The 19,649-nt window shown below is 41.9% G+C and overlaps 8 protein-coding genes across 8 annotated transcripts; 4 read left to right on the top strand and 4 right to left on the bottom strand.

The window, feature by feature from the left end:
- Window positions 1-297: 297 nt before the first annotated feature.
- IL334_005313 (uncharacterized protein) lies at window positions 298-2,331 on the bottom strand (the record flags this gene model as incomplete). The annotated part of the gene is made up of 3 exons (XM_062937026.1): window positions 298-989; window positions 1,081-2,022; window positions 2,100-2,331. 3 exons carry the CDS (start codon window positions 2,329-2,331, stop codon window positions 298-300), a joined length of 1,866 nt encoding a protein of 621 aa, XP_062793077.1.
- A 1,110-nt stretch (window positions 2,332-3,441) lies between these two features.
- Window positions 3,442-4,835, top strand: IL334_005312 (uncharacterized protein; the record flags this gene model as incomplete). Its single annotated transcript, XM_062937025.1, has 3 exons — window positions 3,442-3,906; window positions 4,032-4,109; window positions 4,167-4,835. The coding sequence occupies 3 exons, from the start codon at window positions 3,442-3,444 to the stop codon at window positions 4,833-4,835; spliced, it is 1,212 nt and encodes a 403-aa protein (XP_062793076.1).
- A 309-nt stretch (window positions 4,836-5,144) lies between these two features.
- Window positions 5,145-6,792, bottom strand: IL334_005311 (uncharacterized protein; the record flags this gene model as incomplete). The annotated part of the gene is made up of 5 exons (XM_062937024.1): window positions 5,145-5,414; window positions 5,478-5,663; window positions 5,746-5,961; window positions 6,062-6,312; window positions 6,426-6,792. 5 exons carry the CDS (start codon window positions 6,790-6,792, stop codon window positions 5,145-5,147), a joined length of 1,290 nt encoding a protein of 429 aa, XP_062793075.1.
- Window positions 6,793-7,385: 593 nt separating this feature from the next.
- On the bottom strand, window positions 7,386-9,082 carry IL334_005310 (uncharacterized protein; the record flags this gene model as incomplete). Its single annotated transcript, XM_062937023.1, has 13 exons — window positions 7,386-7,534; window positions 7,591-7,696; window positions 7,749-7,797; window positions 7,852-7,947; window positions 8,000-8,033; window positions 8,089-8,192; window positions 8,255-8,375; window positions 8,456-8,552; window positions 8,610-8,634; window positions 8,691-8,710; window positions 8,763-8,802; window positions 8,866-8,941; window positions 9,052-9,082. 13 exons carry the CDS (start codon window positions 9,080-9,082, stop codon window positions 7,386-7,388), a joined length of 948 nt encoding a protein of 315 aa, XP_062793074.1.
- Window positions 9,083-10,062: 980 nt separating this feature from the next.
- Window positions 10,063-11,153, top strand: IL334_005309 (ubiquitin-conjugating enzyme E2 N; the record flags this gene model as incomplete). The annotated part of the gene is made up of 6 exons (XM_062937022.1): window positions 10,063-10,095; window positions 10,247-10,361; window positions 10,553-10,634; window positions 10,727-10,740; window positions 10,804-10,876; window positions 11,018-11,153. The coding sequence occupies 6 exons, from the start codon at window positions 10,063-10,065 to the stop codon at window positions 11,151-11,153; spliced, it is 453 nt and encodes a 150-aa protein (XP_062793073.1).
- Window positions 11,154-11,550: 397 nt separating this feature from the next.
- IL334_005308 (uncharacterized protein) lies at window positions 11,551-12,024 on the bottom strand (the record flags this gene model as incomplete). The annotated part of the gene is made up of 2 exons (XM_062937021.1): window positions 11,551-11,559; window positions 11,647-12,024. The coding sequence occupies 2 exons, from the start codon at window positions 12,022-12,024 to the stop codon at window positions 11,551-11,553; spliced, it is 387 nt and encodes a 128-aa protein (XP_062793072.1).
- Window positions 12,025-12,370: 346 nt separating this feature from the next.
- Window positions 12,371-14,549, top strand: IL334_005307 (uncharacterized protein; the record flags this gene model as incomplete). Its single annotated transcript, XM_062937020.1, has 14 exons — window positions 12,371-12,437; window positions 12,490-12,563; window positions 12,627-12,719; window positions 12,777-12,832; window positions 12,900-12,992; window positions 13,087-13,299; window positions 13,372-13,402; window positions 13,475-13,489; window positions 13,550-13,773; window positions 13,940-14,125; window positions 14,185-14,244; window positions 14,309-14,331; window positions 14,399-14,450; window positions 14,513-14,549. The coding sequence occupies 14 exons, from the start codon at window positions 12,371-12,373 to the stop codon at window positions 14,547-14,549; spliced, it is 1,224 nt and encodes a 407-aa protein (XP_062793071.1).
- An 830-nt stretch (window positions 14,550-15,379) lies between these two features.
- IL334_005306 (uncharacterized protein) lies at window positions 15,380-19,435 on the top strand (the record flags this gene model as incomplete). The annotated part of the gene is made up of 8 exons (XM_062937019.1): window positions 15,380-16,245; window positions 16,298-17,843; window positions 17,897-17,983; window positions 18,035-18,171; window positions 18,224-19,013; window positions 19,095-19,187; window positions 19,241-19,283; window positions 19,338-19,435. The coding sequence occupies 8 exons, from the start codon at window positions 15,380-15,382 to the stop codon at window positions 19,433-19,435; spliced, it is 3,660 nt and encodes a 1,219-aa protein (XP_062793070.1).
- Window positions 19,436-19,649: the final 214 nt, after the last annotated feature.

The raw sequence follows: 19,649 nt of genomic DNA, 5'->3' as shown, positions 1-19,649 counted from the left end.
CAAGCAAATGACGACGAGTAAATGGCTAGGCATCATGTATACACAGTCAACCATAGGTGAAGAGAGTGAGATCTGATACGTATATGCATTTGCGATGTGGTTTATATTGCTTGACCTTGGGCTTTGTCAGTCACATTCTCATTGGAGAGATAAATGTAGTCTTCCAAGAGGTACTATAATCTCCTCGATAACAGTAGTATACCATCATACATACAGATATTGTCCATACTATACCAAGAAATCACAATTACCAGTCCAACACTAATGATACAAGATATTGTTCGATTTCCTTCATTACTATCTATAAGAGCTTTTCTCGTTCGCTCTTGAACCCGTAGCCGCATAATCTCCTGCCGAATAACTAGGTGGCCTTATCGACGTCTGATCGTTCCCTCCATATCCTCCGATTTGCTGGTCTCGTATTGGAGATACCGGCGATCTTAATAAGTTACTCTGCGAATGTGAATTTATCAAATGTTGAGGTGCGGGTTGATGTAGATTGGGTTGTGTTTGAGGTTGAAATTGTGTATCATCATATCCGCCACCACTTCCACTCTGATACTGATCATTCACACCAAAAGTCTGTCCAGTATAATCACGTTCATGTCTACCTGTACCTTGAGTCACTGCCATTCCGATTGCGCCTAATCCATCATCATACCCATCATATGGATCAGCGTTATTTACCTGTGGTCCAGGTTCTGGATAATGGGACTCCGTTGATCCAAAGGACGTATCGTAATTTGCCGTTCCACCTGGTTGAGGCGATCGAGAGGTTTGTACAGGAGCGGGAGTGGGCATCGTTATCGGTGCTGGAGTGGGATAGTTATTGTAAGGTTGAGTCGATGATGATCTATATGGGTCTGCATAGCTTTGTTGATTATATTGATCTTGTGGTGGATATGTCGATGATGCTTGGTTATACTGATCATGAGAGTTTTGAGAATACGGATCGTTATATGTCTGTTGTTGATAAGGGTCACTTGAATCTATTGATGAAAAGGTAATTTGTATATTAGTACATAGTTTGACTTCTTGTGGCTTGAGATTGGATGAGATGAATTGGGTATTCATACATACATTGTTGATCTTGTCCATAGCCTGTTCCGTGACCTTGATCACTCCCATATTGATTTTCACCGTAATATCCTCCATTGGCATATTGGTTTGATCTTTCTACTCCCGCACCTCCAGCTCCTACACCTACGAAATCGCCAGCAGATGTCGAATCTGATAGTCTTCTAGCAACAGGTGGTGGAGCAGCTATAGTCTGATATCCTCCTGAAGGTTGTTGACTCCATCCGCCTGGATAGCCGTTTCCATTTCCATTTTGATCTGAATATGGATCGTTCGCAGGTGATCTAGCTGTTCTTCTACCGAAACCCATTCCAACGCCTTGTAAAACACTTCCATCCCTTCTCAGATTTGACGGTTGTTGCTGTTGCTGTTGTTGTGATGGTTCAATGAGATATTTATCTTCATCGCTATCATCTTTTACTAAACCTTGAAAACTTGGTAAACCTTGTTCTTGTTTTTGTTTTCTTGTTCTTTCATTATCTATAGCCATCATTCTCATTTTATAATCTTCTTCTCCACCATAATCATCATTCTTGGATCTTTTCGAATCACCACTTTCTCTGGTATTTCTACATGACCCACAACAATTTCCGATACCAAAGAAACATCCACTTAAAGCTAATATTATCCAAGCGGCCAGAGTGAGCCAAACGCAAATTCCAATTTCAGCCGAAGCTCCCGATACGTTATTAATTCGTGCTTTCGCGATGTAGAACATGGCCAAATCAAACACGACAGCGAAGAACGTGAAAGACGATGCTATACCAGCCATCCATATTGATAAACATAGTAAAGGGAATGTAGGTGAATGAGCGAATATACCGATTACAGTGGCTATGGCTGCAAATGCTAATCCGACAATATGAAGGATTAATATATATGTGAGGTATTTGGTGATTGCTTCGGGAATGTCAAAGACTGTCACCCCGAAGACATCGTTGGGGTCTGACACAATACACATCAGTCAATCTGTCAATCTGTCAATCTGTCATAGTCATACCACGTCCTACACTTTAACTCACCAAATTCATATCCAACCTGAGGTCCCGTACAAGTTTCAGTCCCACTCAGGGTATGACAGAATCCCAAAGTACCCAAAGTCAACGTCCCGCTGTATTGTCCCGAGCTATATGATGCTGATAAAAAGTTCAACGATTTGAGCATAGGAGTATTGAATGATACTACCGCTAGTAAGGCAGTAGCTATCAGACAGGCTAGTGTACCTGGAGTAGCATTCCGAAAGCGTATTGCCATAGTGTGAGCTTATTGACAGGGGATATTCAACTTAATGATATTCAGGTTGATGACGTTAGGAGAGAGTGATATCTACCCATAGCTTGTCAGGTAAGCTGTGTAGTGGAAAACATGAATGGGACATACCTCTTGGCACTAAATCACGCCGACTTCTCTAGCTCTTGAAGCAAGCAATGCTTTGCAATCTACAGTCCAGACCCAACGTATGACCTCAGGCGCGTCGTTTTTTCAACTGATGCTGTTTTACTCTTCTAGAAATTGTATACTTGAGTCACTCTTGCGATTCCAAATGAACTAACAAACGCGTCTGAAGATCGATAAAACGCTGTGTCGCTTTTGACGGTCCAATCCGTTGTCAATGCCTTTTCCTTTGTGCAACACAGTGACCCTTGATCTGTGTGAGAAGATATTCGTGTCTCGTCGTGAGCAGATCGATGTAAGAGTGTGTTATATATTATAAACAATCAGCAATAACAAATCAATGTATGGAACAGGTTCAAGGAGAGGCTGTGCATTCCTGTGGGTCGCGTGGCGGTGTTCTTTCACACTTATTTTTTCAGGTGGCAAAAATCACCTTAAAGTAAAGGAATAACGTAATATACCAAGAGAAAGTCCCAAAAGTTATAATGTTCTACTAATGTTCATTACAGTATTACCACATCATCACGCTCAGAGCTGATGAGATCGACTCTTCAGGTGAACAGTCGAGATTCATTCACTATTTCTGTTAGTGCCTGTCTGGCAAGGAGATAAGGAGTTTGTACGAGTATTGAGAGAAGTCCCATCACGCACTGTTCGCCTTTGCTCGACGCGTATGACTTTGTCTTCATCATCCCTCTTTGCGTTTGTTCTCATCCCCTTTTCCACTTCTCACATCCATCAATTGTCATCACTGACAAACGAAGTGAAAATTTACTAACTCAGAGTCAACCTATCTCGCTGAGCTTCTCATACAGCTGACAATCTTTCCTTCCTCAGCTTACCGATACCTCACATATTAATAAAGTTCAAACGTTTTCACAACTACAATTTCTCGATGTCCTTCTGATCCACTCCCTCATACCCTTACTCACTCTCTCTCGTCATTCTCACCCCGATTCTGACATCACTATGCCAATCTGTATCGTACCGGACCACAATGCTGAAGACTTTAACGAGATGCTCAATCTCCCATATACCGAGATACACGGAAAGCTAAACGAGTTCGCCTTGTTAAGGGGATACAAATACGTTTTTTCTCCCGGTGGGAGACCTTCTGAACGTCACCCTGGGTTCGAACTTAGGTGTGATCACCATGGTAATACCACCGAAAACAGTTGGTTCAAGACTAATTGCGTACATAAAATCGTGTTCAAGCCAAAATCAACGAAATCCAAGGATGAAAAAGGGAAAGAGTATTATAGGGATGACCCCGCTTGGGAAATCGATTGGAGGAAGACCACTACTGGTATCCACAATGTCATGATCAAACACAATCATGGTCCGAAGAGCGTTAGACCCGTTATCAAAGCTGGAGAAGAGAAGAAAGACGACAAGGAAGAATATGATGATGATGATGATTATGATCCTGAGTCTGTGAGTGCGATCTATGGCGCTCAGCATCGAAAAAAAAAAAAGACACGTCAGAGTCAGATGAAACATGAGGCATAAAGGTGATTTCGGCGAGAGAGAATAAGTCTGCTGACACATAGCTCGAGTAGTTCCTTGCCAACTTTACTTCATTCAAAAAGGGTAAAGCCGATAAAGCTCTCACTAAAGGTGATCCTATTTTGGCGACTGTGCGTCATCACAATTCTGAGCCATGGCTTTCGAGCTAATGTTTGCTTTCGTTATAGTCACAGCAGTCAACTCTAGCTTCAACGACACCACTACCAGTAGGCAGCACATCTACTGCTGCTACAAATCACACGGGTACTGATAAAGAAGATTGCGCCAAAGAAAAGGGAAAGAAAGTTATGCAAAACCTCTGCAAGACCCAACTACGTTTCATTGACACTGACTCGACCTCTAGTAGCAGCGCTTCTTTTGAAGCACAAGATCAAAGCGAGAGAGCTACACAGGAACATGGTAAACTCTGTGTGAAATATCGGAAAACTCTTCAAGATGAATTTGATGAACTCAAGATAGCTCACGGTGTTTTGCTCGTCGCTCATGATGAACTTGAAGACGATCTTACTGATGCAAAAGAGAAAATTCAGACTTTGACTGAAATGAAAGAAGACTTGAGTAATGACCTGAAGCAAGAACGAGCCAACAATCGAGCCATTCTGCAAGTGACTCAGGATGAAAATCAGTCTCTCAGAAACGAAAATAACGAGTTACGCCAAGCTATCAAAGCTAGAGATGAACTGGAACAACTTGAAGAAGCCGAGAAGAAGCGAGCTGCAGAATTGAGAGAGGAAGAGAAAAAGAGAAAAGCAGCTGAAGAAGCTGAAAAGGAAAAGATCATGGAGAAAAGAAGAAAGTTAGAGGAACTCGTTAAGAAAGGGAGAGAGAAATGTTGAAAGGATTTTGTAGGAAGAGCAGAACAATCACAAATCATGACTTATACTCAGTCTACTTACCAAACCACGGTATACCTGTGAGCATAAGGACGTTGGCCAGCGTGCCAACAAATACTGATACTCGAAGCTGTACACTATATGCATATCAAACATGTAGCGATAAGTCGATTACATGAAAGTCAGTCATCCATGTAGCTACCCTCAAATGATCGTCTCTTTTGTCATCGTCAAACGGGTATAGTGTGCATTCTTGAGGATGGTATCAAACCCAGAAATCGAACAGAATAATCGGACATTCCACCAATTCTATCACAGTGTTATCCACGATATGATGATCGCTGACCCTAGTGTCAACCATGAAATACCAAATCTCGAAGCTGAATTACTACCGCTATCGGGGATAACTGCTTTACCATTCGCATCGGTGTTACCATTCGAACCAGGTTTGGAACCATCTGGTATTGTTGCTGAAGTGGAAGTTGAGCTGGCCGTAGATGGTGTTGATGATGTAGCGGTGGAAGCATCGCTCTCGGTCGTCGATGATTTCGGGTTCGTCGGATAAAGGACTTTATCAATCATCTAAGTGAGTTGTCGTGTCAGTACGTCCTTGTTTGACCTCCTTCAAAATACATAGTAGCTTACATGTAAAACACCATTGTCTAACGTAACATCACTTCTTATTATTTTAGCTTCTATTTCACCCAGTACCACCGAAGAAGAGCCATCTTCGTTTACTTTTATAGTTATTTTCTCGCCAGATTCAACGTCAAGTTCGAAAGTCGAAGGCCCCGTCCATGCCGAGGAGAATAAGGAATATTTCGTTGTATACTAAATCAAAATTACACTCGAGGTCAGTCTTTCAGTTTCCCCTTCAGACAGGTATTCAACTGAATTCATACTTCACACTCACATGATTACCGACCAGCCCAGGTGCTTTATTCTGATCTACCATTACATCCTTGATATCATCTGACCAACTTGAGTCTACAGGAACAAAGATAGTAAATCCACCTTCTGTCAATTGTTCGACTTCTTCAGATTTGCCGACTACCGATAACGCAGATGACATGTTAGTCAACCCTGGAGTCGAAAGAGCTGTTGATAAAGAAGGGGGGAACGATAAGACCTGATGAATATTGGCATAAGTGTTTGGGTTACTTGGACTTCCACAGCTACAATATAAGAGTAATGGGTAACGGAAAGTATAGAGAAGAAGTGTAATTCACCTGATCAATAGGTAATATAACCAAATTACCTAAAACACCTCCTGCACTACTAAGATCCAATGGACCAGACCAACTAGTAGCGTTCCCATACCATCCATCTACTATCACCTGATTATCGCCTCCACGTTCTAGCACTAACGCTTGACTAGCATTCGTATTTACGTCCGTTGAGTTCATCTCGTTTACTAGCAGTAGTGAGGTTGAAGCTATTCCATGCCCTGTATTAGGTAATTTATCATATGTCCATTCGCCTATACGGTTCACAATCCACAACATCAGCTCATACGATCTTTTTTTGGTTTTCACATCATCATATACCCGTTGTTCTGACTTGGCTTCTCCCTAAAAACGGAGTTTAACTCACCTTGTAAACAATGCAGTTCACCTAATTCCGTACCCCAATCATCAGTCAGTCCATTGAACGGACTAACAATACCAGATTGTTGAAATGCCTGATCTGTAGGAACGAGCAATGTCATTTTCTGTCCTGAAGTATACATATTATGTAAAAATTCATATCCACTATCTATCTCTGAATGATGAACTATTAATTGTTCAAATGTATTTAATCCATTTGCGTATAGTACATCTATCAAAGCATGAAGGTAAGTCGTTAATGATTCATCAGGACAGATTATATCGTCTTCCTGTTCATGTTGTTGTTGTTGTTGTTGCCCGAAAGCTGGTTTTGAAAGCAGGGAAAGTAGAAGGAGGATCGGAAAAAAGTTCATGTTGGAGAAATTCACTGAATCTCAGTTTGGATATAGATTTTGTTTTGGAACGATGATGATAGAGATCCGAATACTGTTTGTTTGATCTGGTCTCACCTGTCACTGAACTCACTTCTTCTTCTTCTTGAAGGAGCGTGATTTATGCTTTGTTACTGTTTTATTTGGTACAATTATTGATATTTATGATATTACTTTGTTACTTTTTGGTTCATAAAGAAAGATGCAGAATCGTCAGTTGGTAAATCGGTGAGATGATCAAATCAGCCCCATCGATCTTACACTCGAGATCAAAATGACATCCAAAAATGACAAAGGATAATATCCTCAACGTCCTTTGACAGACCCTCATTTTCTCTCATACACGTAATAAACTTATAAAGGGTAGTCGTGAAATCCTTTGGGAGCCAATGTTTCCCGAAACAGGAATGTAAGATGTGACATGCTTCACACGAATAGGCTTGGTAAATCAATATCGTAAGGTAAATATCTTAAAATCAGTGTCCAGATGCTGATACACCTAACATTGCGCAGATGTAGGTGATTATGGTATCAGTAGCAATACAATGTCATTAGCTACAACATATGAGCTAAAACTACAACTTAGCATCTCTCTTCTTTCCACCTGCGAAAGGACATCCACCTCCATTTCCAGGTTTTGCCGTTTGGTCTAATGGTTTACCTTCTCTTGCTGATTTTTTGACTAATTGAGCAAATCCAGTATCGTCTCTCTCTACTCCGAGTTCTGCATATAATCATCAGCTACTGTGATTGATTTGGCAATTCATGTCGGTATCTTACCAATCAACTTCCCAAAAGCCATTGCGAAGTCCTTAAAGAACAAATCTTGATCCGCTGCGTATTTTTCTACCCAAACTTTGAATTCGGAATCTTGCACCAATGCCATCTGAAAGCAAGTTAGCTTATCATCCGCGATGATGAGGATTATAGAAGCTTACATCAGTCGGTAGCATCATGAGTTTGGTACCCGCCACTGTGGCTTCGTATCTAGGGCAGAATGCAATCAGCAAAAGACCGTAGAGGTGTGTAGGTGACATTCACTGGAACGGCCCATCCCATTCTCTAGGTTTCCATATATCCCTCAATAGCAATTTGAAATACTGATTTGAGAACCGAATTGGGTTCACGACCCATTGACTATATGAATTCATCAGCTGTTGTCGAGTTTAAGCTTGATCTGACAGCTCACCCTTCATATCCGCTTCGATCCTCATGACATCGTCCTACGAGGATTTATCAGCATGGGTTCACTCGTGAGAACAAATGCGGCGAGCCCACCTAACGCATGTGCGCCGGAGAGAGCCACGATCTCTCGATCTGAAAATCCCATTCTTCCAAACACTTCTCTTATATGATCCGCCCCTAATGCGCCGTCCGGTAGTCTGTGAGATAACAACAATTAAATGAGCTAATCCCCTTGATGCCTCAAAGTGGGCGTGCTCACCTGGAACTTATATCACCTCTATGATCAGCTGCAGCTTCAGCAGTAGAATAGTCTGTGCGTCCTGGTTCCCAGGGTATTTTGGGTCCGCCCATAGCTTCGATCGCTGTTATACCTGCTAGAGCTATACAGTGCATGAGTCAGTATGCTTTGACCGGGTTCTATGAGTTAGTCTCTGGCTACCGAAAGCAGATCTCAACTCACTCCATAGATCTGAATGGGTCAACCAGGGATTCGCAGCTTGTATAGGTAACAAAAATGATATAGCATGATGCAATCCTGCATTTGCAGGGTCGACAGACTAACGGCACTACAAGTCAGTGTCACTAATCAGAACAGTAAGAAACAGAAAGCTTACTTCGGGAGGAAATCTCATACCAGCTCTTAATTTTTCGTGTCAGCTCATGTTTGATGAGAATAAAACCAACCGAATGCTCACCCGTTGGAACCACCAGTATGCTACAAAAGTCGTCAGCTGGAATCGTGGAAATAGTGAATGCCAATTGCTCACCTCGACCAAGCTGAAATTACCAGAAGCATGCCATGCCAACCTGACCTTTTGTATAAGCGATCTTAACCAAGTATATCATCTACGAGAAAACGAGATGACTTACCGTACAAACACAGGTCCAGCAGATCCATCATCGTACCCTGGCTGCTTCATTATTCCTCTGACTTGTTCTCGGATTCCTATACGAGTACACGTTATCAATCAGTCTAATATCAGCAAAATGGTATCACGATCCCCTTGTTCCATTATGGCTTTCACCAAAAACCAAAAGAAAAATCGTGCAACGCACCATCGAAATTACCCTCTTTGACAGCTGACATCTTGTATATCTCTATGATCTATTTGGGTATAGTAGCTCAATGTTCAATTCTGGCCTTCTGTAATGTAGCTTGAAATAGCTCGATGCTCAGAGATGAGAAGTTAACTACAACAGTGGAAAAATCGATCAATGAATATGAAAACAACGATGTTTGATTTGTCTAGATTGATTTTGGTTTATTGATCACGGTTATTCAACTTGATGACACAACCGGTGTCAACATGGGATAGCACCTCTTTTCCCACGGGTGTAAAATACTCACACAGTAATGTCCAGGTCAGAATGGGAACATGATATGCATGCCAGCTCCAAGAGCAACGATGGACCATGCAAGTTCTTCTGTAGGCAAACGCAGATAAGGCAAGTAATGACGAGAGGAGCAGAGACTTGAAAAGTGTACATGGTGCCAGGTATCTGCCAGACCAGAGCACAATCTCCGTTTGAAACACGTCGTCTGGTGTCCGACGTTCATACGATTGCCTCCTCAGGGACGAGAAGACTCCTTTCCCTCATCAGTATTAGTCTCTCTGATGCTCTCGTCTGTAATTTTGAATAGTAGTTAGTATACATCACTTCGCCTCCGCACAATTCGGACCATCTGATTTTAAACAACTTGGAAAGTCCGGTTACACCATTTACCCTTACAACTCCTAGGGAGACGAATATTTCTCACAGTTGTATTTATTTGAATTTATCCCAAAATAGGCATTGACCGCTTTCCCTCACACGTGGGATGAGTGAATGATGATGGATGGCAAAAAGGCGTTCTCAACGTCATCTCTCATGGGATATACTACTGTTATTATTCATCTTCGAATCAGTAGCATCTGTATCCCTCACTAAGACAAGGATATTTTAGATCATTTTCCTATTCCGATAGTCAGTACTCTCACTTACGTATGAAGGACAAGGAATTTTGCGCTGATGTTCCCGGGGTTTTCAAATAGCATTGTACAGATAGTTAAAGGATAAATATACAAGATGTCAGGAGGTTTACCTAAACGTATTCTCAAAGTGAGTCTCCTCTTCCCCTGCATGCGGGATTGTTTCGCACCGTCCAATACTGAAGAAAGCTGATAAGACCTGAACCTTCCTTCTAATCCATTTCTACTCACGTTCTAATCTGCTTCAACTGCAATGGAATAACAATATCAAATGACAATAGGAAACAGAACGGCTTATGGCTGATTCACCACCTGGTATATCCGCTGCACCCAAAGACGATAATTTGAGGCATTTCGACGTTACAGTTGCTGGACCAGAATCATCTCCATACGAGGGTGCGTACATTACTTCCTCGAAAAGGCGAATTACATTGACATTCTACTTTTTCTTCATACCATCTATTACAAATCACAATCATCGTTAAATAACTGGATTACTACCGTTGAAATCGTTACGTATTGCGACTCGCATATCACTCACACCCCTTGTATTTACTGTCATTGTCCACTGCGTCCATCGATTATAGGCGGCGTGTTCAAACTCGAGTTGTTTTTACCAGAGGAATATCCTATGAACCCACCAAAAGTTCGGTTCTTGACCAAAATCTAGTGAGTAAGAACCTCTTTGCACACCTGTGGACTGAATAGAGACTATATCAAATAAATCCCAGCTGATGAAAATGCCTTTGATCGCTTCTCAGCCATCCCAATATCGGTATGTTCCGCGGAAACACATAGCATGGAGTAGGAAAAACAGCGGCTGACAATCCGTCTATAGATAAACTAGGTCGTATTTGCCTTGATATCCTAAAAGACAAATGGTCGCCTGCTCTCCAAATTCGAACCGTTCTGTAAGTTCATCCGCTTTGATTTCATCACACACTCCTCGGCCGTCAACTCGATATCACGATCAAATCCTTATCGGACCATCGATAAATGGGAGCTGTGTTCATCTCCAATTAAATGCACAAGCTAATCATGCCTTCTCACAGTCTATCTATCCAGGCCTTACTTGGAGCTCCTAATCCTGACGATCCTCTCGCTAACGACGTAGCCCAACATTGGAAAGAAGATCAAAATGGAGCTATCGAGCAAGCACGAGAATGGACAAGGCAATATGCCAACTAAACTTTGGGCACAAAGATGAGATGAACGGGATTTGTACCATTAACGAAGGGAAGACCGAGTTGCTTGTCAGAGTGGACTAGAGAGAGGGAGAGAAAATATTGAAGGACTGTGTTTATACCCCTATATCCTTTCGGCATGTAGATTTGTTACTTGTGAATCTATTATTCTTTCGGGCAGCAGAAAGAGGATGGAGGATCAGGTTAAATTTTCGATTCAAGCGAGTGCATAAGGCACAGAGTACAACAGAGAACAAAGAGGGTGCGGAAAGCGTAGTACCAGTGCAAACAGCAAACCGTCATATCGCGTATGGCTAAGTTGTACATCAATGTTGCAAACCTAAACTCGTATGCTATGTTCTCTTCGTTGTTCACTTTCCTACTAAACAACCAATCGTAACTTAGAAATCCTGCACGACAATACGTTATTAGCGATCTTTCAAACATCTATCAAGTAAGATTTGCCCCGCAATCTAACAGGGTGTAGATAAACTCACTGTGACTCTACCTGCATAGCTCCAATCCTGATCACCGGCCTTGAAAGGATCTGATTTCGGACCACCTCTTTCGCCCGTTTTAGGATTTACATCACCTATGAAATCGGGTTTAGGACCCCTTCGTACGTCTTTATGTAGTTCTTCTGAAGCGTCGATCCCCTTTTCAGGATCGTCAACGATTGCTGGTGATGCACCGACAGTCTCGTTCGCTTTGATTAATGCATCGAATTCTGCTTGGTCAGAGGGAGGGAGAGGCGGTGGTCCAGGTCGAGAAAACGATGGTGCTTTTTTAGCGAATTGGATCGTGGATGTAGTTATCGATCGCGGTCTCAAGTGAGATACAGGTGAGCGTATGGATATTCGAGTGGAGGAAAGCATAACTGAGTTGTTCTATGATTGACAGATGGTGGATTTGTGTTTAGTGTGTCAGAGTAGATTGATGATACAGGAGAAAGTAGATGGGAGATACGAGTAATTCTTGGCCACTCAATTTATATAGATCTGAGATTCAAAAATATGTGGGAAAGTGGAGGTTGAAGACCGAGAATTTCCGGTCAAGTTTAAATAGATGACGATGAGCTGTTTACTCGACCATTCCTTCGGATACATGCATGCTTCGTATCACAGCTGGAGAGAAAGAGCAGGTCTGACAGATTACTCAATCACGATATACATGCAAGTGTCCGACAAGCAGATTTCTGATATAGCAAAGAAGAAATTCAAGATGGAGACCAGCGCGTCTTACACGGGGATTCACCAACCTCAAGCTGGACCTTCTAGGAAGCGTTCAAGTGAGCATTCCCAATCTATAATCGCAGAAGTTTAAGCTGAGGGTATAAGAAGATGCAGATACTGTACGAGAATTAAATTCAATTATAAATAAGGAGAGCTCAAAAACGAAACTACGTAGATTAGCTGTATGTCCTTGACATTTTAACAGAAGAAGTATGGTCATGCTCATGATGGATGTTCAATGATAGGCACGAAAGAAAGATGAAGTAAAACCGTTCAATCCGATTTGCTCACAGACTACTTTACAATCATGCAAAATCATGAGGGAAACATGTGATAAAGTATGTCAGTATATTCCTTTGGGATATACCAGGAGCTAATCGATTGACGTGATTTAGGCACATTACGAACCTATCATAAGACCTTGGACGGATATTTCACTAGGATATTGCTCGTGAGCGAAAATTTCATACCATGAATTGATTGATGATATGCTGGCTGAATTGGATTGCACTGGGCAGGTACTTGAATCTGTGTTATGGAGATCCGATGTTTGTGAATAATCCTTCGCTGGGAGAAGGTAATGGACCACGAGGAGGAGTGAAGGAGTGTCGGTGAGTTGATAGTTACATCTCCATCTCTAAGACGTCATACAGATGATCCGTCTCTTTTAACAAATCGAGGGATGTCAAGCTGAGTTAAACTCAGATACATGCATTTTCAAGTCGTTCCTTCTTCATCTCCTGGTTCCGTGTCTCCACACGATACTGCGAAAACCCCAATATTACCTGAAAGGATTAGAAAGAAATTATTGAATGAGACTGAAGAACGAGATGGTGATGTAGAAAAATATACCCCACCACCTGTGGCTCAGTGGATCAACTGTGATATAAGAAGTTTTGATTATTCGCTACTCGGACAGTGAGTTATTCATGTCTGCTCAGTAGCGGCTGGACATGCGGAGTTTTGCTCATGTTCTTGATGCAATCGAAGGTTTCAAGTTATAGTCGCTGATCCGCCTTGGGTAAGTCTTACTCAAACCTTCCATCAAAGTCAAATATGACCTTACTCGCTTACCTTTTCGCTGTTGTTATAGGATATTCATATGTCTGTAAGTTACCATGATTAATTATACACAAACCTTCAAACTGATCTAATGGCTATTTCTTAGCTACCATATGGGACTATGACCGATGATGAAATGCGTTCATTACCACTTCGTTCACTACAACCTGATTGGGGCATCATATGTTTGTGGGTTACTGGACGAGCTATGGAACTAGGTAGAGAATTGTTCGCTGCTTGGGGATATAGAAGGGTCGATGAGTTAGTTTGGGTCAAAACGAATCAGCTGCAAAGGTTGATACGGACAGGAAGGACCGGTCATTGGTTGAAGTGAGTGAATCAATCTCATCATTCGTCAACGAGGGCTGTTTTCATGAAATTCGAGATGATACGCTTGTTCATATGGTAGAGAGCACACGCATCGCTTCTCTCTCCAACGTATGATTCACTGACGCGATCTCGATCTCGATCGCTGACTGCTGACTGATGACGATAGCCATACATGCGAACATCTACTTGTAGCACTCAAACTACCTGCCGATCACCCCAAAAATGCTCCTATACCATGGGACTCACATCCTACTTTACGTCAATTACGAAAAGGTGTAGATACAGATGTCGTGGTTGCCGAAGTTAGAGAAACGAGCAGGAAACCCGACGAGGTTTATGGTGTGATTGAGAGGTAAGTACTGTTTCATCGTGTTCAGAGTGTCCAGTTCTGGGCTTATACCGGGAATACAGATTAGCACCGCATGGTAGAAAATTGGAACTTTTCGGTAGAAAACATAATACGAGACCTGGGTAAGCATAATCGAAGGAACAGTCATAAAATGGTTGGGGGAAGCTAATGATGTTGTTCGTGTAGCTGGCTTACTTTGGGTAATCAACGTGAGCTTTTGACGATATACACGAAAATCTGTTGGATGGTTGTGCTGATTTCATGTCGCGATCATAGTGGGAGATTCTCAAATTGCGGAAGAAGATTTACATGATAGGTTATCTCAAAAGTGAGTCTGTTCGTTGTATCATGAGTATCCTTGTTATCATGGACTGACATACCATATATCAGATATCCATCTCAGCGATTTGTTTTCGTGTCGATATGATCTTTTCTCCAGCGTATCTCAGCTGCTCTTGGTACAATGACCATTGCATCATCACACCGTGGCTTCAGGGTCCATGCGGGGTTAGAGTTATTTCCTGTCGATCAACTGCAATGTTATCGTGGAGGACCATATTTGGGATGATGATTCCAGCAACTACGAGCACTGTGATGAAGCCTCGTCTCACATGCATATGACCGCGTATTCTGTGTATATAGTACCATACCTGATTGTACTGCGGCCGGATCATTCAACACAGCAACAGCATGGGAAACAATCCATGTATAATCGTAACTACGTCACCTGTCATTCATCGTCACAACGCGTAAAATAGAAAGCGTGTTTCGCTTTTACGCTTTTCATCATGAGATTTCAGTTTCATATCATCTTTGAATATTCCAATTCAGATCACATCCCAAAAGCAGTAAAGAGTAAGTTACAGCGTCAGATCGAACCTCGGTCCGTCTACATATGCTTCAACGTTTTGAGTTTTTTCGGGATAAACTCTGCTTGAACACAATAGAAACTGAATGGAATGGAATAAATATCGATCTGCAAGCAGAATAAATAAGTAGTGAATGTCTCACCACTACACCTTTTCCAGTTCACATACATAAACTCAACAATTCATGATACATCACTAGTTCCAGCAGATCATCCGTCCCTCCCCGTTCTTCTTTATTGATCAAATGATATCTAACATTATTCAAACTTCATCGAATCCATCATCCGTCCTCGTTGATACGTATCACCAAAGTGAAGTGAAAGGAGATTAGTAAAGGCGAGGAGAAGAAGAAGAAGAAGAAGAGGAACAAGACGCATGGACCATCAAAATGAGCGGCAACATGATGATACCATATCAACATGACTCACCATCAACCATCTCCTCTACAACACAACCAGATAATTCACCACATCCAAGAGGAGAAGGAGTGACAGAAGAAATGCCTGGACCAATGATACGTTTCACCCCTTCGTCAGATATCAATAATATACCCACTATATTCCCGGCACCCGTGGCAAGTCTGATCACTACAATAGCAACATCAACTAGAATGTCATTGAGGATAACAGCTTTCCTGATAGAAGCGATACTTGAAACTGGACAATATACAAGTCGGATGACATTGGGATATACTAGGAGATTACTGATAACTGCAATTTCATCAGCTAGAAGAGTCTATCTAATGAGCAACGCAGCTATTGAAGGTGATTTATTGTCATTGATGATGTTAGGTACAGGTAATCTCAAAAATGGTATAGAAGATAAATCGACCACATCGGAAACAGCTAAATCTGCAAATTCAATTGATAACAATAATAATACGACGACAGATCATTTCTTGAATGTTTTAGATAAATATACCAATCTAGGTATATACATAATTCATCATGCGTTCACGATGGTCGAATTGTTTACCATGTCGGGTTTCTTCTTCACTTCGAATTTAGTGAATTCGGCGCATACAGCAGCTATTGAAAGTGTTGCTTTATTCGACAGTTTATTCGGTTCAAACGAATCTTCAAGAGCTCTATCAGCTATAATCACCATGGTTAGAAAAGAAGTCATACAAGATGAAAGATGTAAAGACAAGGGAACAATAGCGATTTTATCAGGTTTGACAAAAGCTTTGACTGCTTTCGCCTGTTTACAGGTCGCTACTTGGAAAAGGACAAATAAACGGTTGAAAATGAAAGTGTGAGTATTTATCATGTTTTGTGCAGGATACGTTTCGTTGACGAGATAACAGACTATACGATTGTACGATTCAAGCCGAACAAGAAGATTCTTATACCACTTCAACCGATTCAGCTGTAGAAGAGCCTGAACCACTTTCTCTAGCAGCTTTAGAAGATATCTCACCTATAGCTGGGCCTGGTCCATCAACATTACAATCAAGACGTCATTCTCTATCATCTACGCTGACTCGTAATCCGTTACTCGACGAGGCAAACAAGAGATTATGGGAACATGTAGAGGCGTCTGAGACGACGACAAGACCCAATTTATCTAGAAGGGAAAGTAGTCATACCTCAGCGTGGTCAATGGAGGATCTGGATGATTTAGTAGGTGAATCAGGCGATGAGATATACGAAGGACCTCCTGATGATCAATCAAGAGAACAACATCGTCAACGTAGAAGAAGAGAAGCGACTTTGGAGATCACAGATGAATTGACTGAAAGTACAGTCATAACTCAGATGTTGGAAAGAGTCCATTCTGACGGAAGAAGATTCCGAGTCAATCCACGTTTATCACATAGAAGACAAATGAGTATGCCAGATATTGCCATTCAAGATTTAGATGATGAGGATATCCCAATCAGAACAGTAGCGACAAGTTGTGTTAATTCTCCAAGACTGCAATCGAATTTATCATTATTCCCAAATGACGATGATGAAGAAGAGGCCGAAGAGGATTGGGTAGAAGTGGATACACTACTCTCAGAAGAGGATAGAGCGCATTTACCTTCATTGCCAAATGGCGATTCAATCGGAACATCAAGTTATATAGACGCTTTAGAACATCCACACCATAATGCTGAGAGGATACAACTGGTCATCAAAACCATGACGAATAAATTGCTCCAAAGGAAACGAACGGTCAGACATGTGTTAAGAGATAACCTTGAAATCGGTGAGAGCACACGAAAAGCTTCGACCGAGAGGCCGAGAAGTGGCAGGGGAAGTGTGAGAGATATGAATTGGAATATCACTCCTCAACCTAGTTTACCGAGATCAGTGTCCATTTCATCCGAAAGTGGATCTTCAACTCGTACACCTACTACACCTTTATCAATGAGGACACGTAGACACAATCGACACATGTCCGCGGACAAAGCTGTATCAAAAGTAAAAAATGTTTTATCGCCATCGCGGAAATCGTCCTCCCCGGCGCCCACTCATACCCCATCAAGGGAAGGAAGTCCTTCGCCCATATCACGAAAAGCAAAACCTGAACCTATCGATACTTCGAAACCGAAAGAAGGTGTTCGTGCACCTCCACCATCACCACATCAATCAATCATTCTCCGTAATCCCTCTCAGCCGTCTCCAAAGTTACGAATGACGAGTACACGTCAAAATCCTCAAATCCCATTGGAAGAACAATCTCTATCCAGACCCTCGCTGTCTATGCGCAGAGAATCAGTGCACACCTCGTCGAGTAGAGTCGAAACTGCTTCATCTCACTTGATGCCGGAGAGAGGAGAAGCCAATCCGGATAACCTATTCCCACATGAAGGGTTGATAAGGAACATCCATAGATTCATGAGGTATTCCAGTGCGGCATATGGCGTAAGTCCCGTCAGCGTGAGATGGCTCATTGAGCTGACTCGCAGCAATTTTAGCAAAACTTCCTACGGATATTCGGCTTGGGCTCAAGCGACTTTATGTTCCCCAGTACTGGCAAACATCATGCTAATAGCTGGGCATTCGTAAGCTGTTCTCTGTAGCTTCAGTCTAGGATCTACTGACGCAAGGCATAGGCGCAACACACGAATATACCAATTGATTGCTTGCTTTTATCCTCATTTACCGAATCTTCGGCGGCTCTCATCCAGCAAGAAGCTCCTCCATTGGTTCATTACGTGGCGGTGGAGCACTCGTTGAAAGCAATAGTTCTGTGAGCTTACCACAATCGATACGGTCAAGTGCTGACACTTTTCAACTGCTAGAACATGCAGAGGTACACTCGGGCTGTCCGATGTCCTCGTCGACTTGACATGCGAATACCAATCGATCAACGTGGATCGAGGTGATCCCGATGGAAATTACTACGTCCATGCGGGGATGTGGCAATCGGCTCGTAAACTTACCGTCAAACAATCAACTGTGCATGAAATTTTGGTAGAAGCGTTGACGAAATATCCTACATATGGATTAGTACTAGCTGGACATTCATTAGGTGGCGGAGTAGCTGCTTTATTATCAATACTCTGTTCGATGCCTGCAAGTTCTTTCATCAAACTTAATAAATCGTTAGAAACACCGATCAGTCATCCCGAAGTATCAACACCGTTCGTGACTAATTTCGAAAGTGGATTACCTCCTGGAAGACCTATTCACTGTTACGCATATGGACCACCTGCAGTCACTTCGCCCGATCTGTGCTACTATACGAAAGGCCTGATCACTTCTGTGGTGCAAGATTCCGATGTCGTACCTACACTCTCGTTAGGTGGTGTGAAAGACTTCAAGAATATAGCTTTAACATTATCGGAAGAAGGTAATATAGCAGAAGAGATCGTGGGTAGAGTTATAGGTATAAATAAAAGGAAATTTGATTTTCAAAAGGATAGGCAAATGAATCCTGACCAATCGGAGAAATCACCATTCCACAAAGAAGATGATGAAGCGTTGAAAGATGAAGAGATTCTAAGTGATTGGATGGTCAGTTTGATCAAAACGATGAGAGCGGATATGGACAATGAAAAGCTGTATCCGCCTGGAATGGTGTATATCATGGTGAGTAGTGATTCTTTTCTTCATTTGCTTAGGGTTATCTGTATTACTTGGACAACACTGACGATTGGCGCTTCATGGTAGGAACACTTTGATGTATTCGTAACGGATGGAACGGGAACTGTAGTGAAAGGCAAAGACGACAGAAATGTGATTCATAAACAAGCTCACAGGGTGGTAGGTTGTCTCAAATGAGTGATGCAAGATGTCAAACTAACTGAATGATTTAGATACTGAGACAATGCGATTCTGTCGAAGAGAGGTTCAGGGAGCGTGAGTTGCTATAATTCATAGGTGCAACCTCATGCTGATACACTTTAATATCAGCCATATTCGCCAAATCAATGCTACAAAATCATCTTCCATCACAATACGAAAGGTCTACACATTTGTTGTACGAAGGATTGGGACAGGGAAAGTTGTAGATCCGATTTTGAGGGTATACTTCATTGTATAATCGATGTAAAGTAGTTTGTAGGGGTAGTCATTAATTGTCAATCTGGGTCATGAGTTGATGATCTTATTTAGTATCATACGGTAACACTTCAAGGTTAATGAAATGTATAGTGTGGATGATTTACATTTCGATACAACATGATGGTATACAACATGATCCAGCTTGATCGTAGTCAAGATTAC

Source organism: Kwoniella shivajii, chromosome 7, assembly GCF_035658355.1.
Source record: "Kwoniella shivajii chromosome 7, complete sequence".
NCBI classification, from domain to species: Eukaryota; Fungi; Basidiomycota; class Tremellomycetes; order Tremellales; family Cryptococcaceae; genus Kwoniella; species Kwoniella shivajii.
Note: the sequence above shows the minus strand (reverse complement) of the source record. Positions and strands in the feature narration are given on the sequence as shown.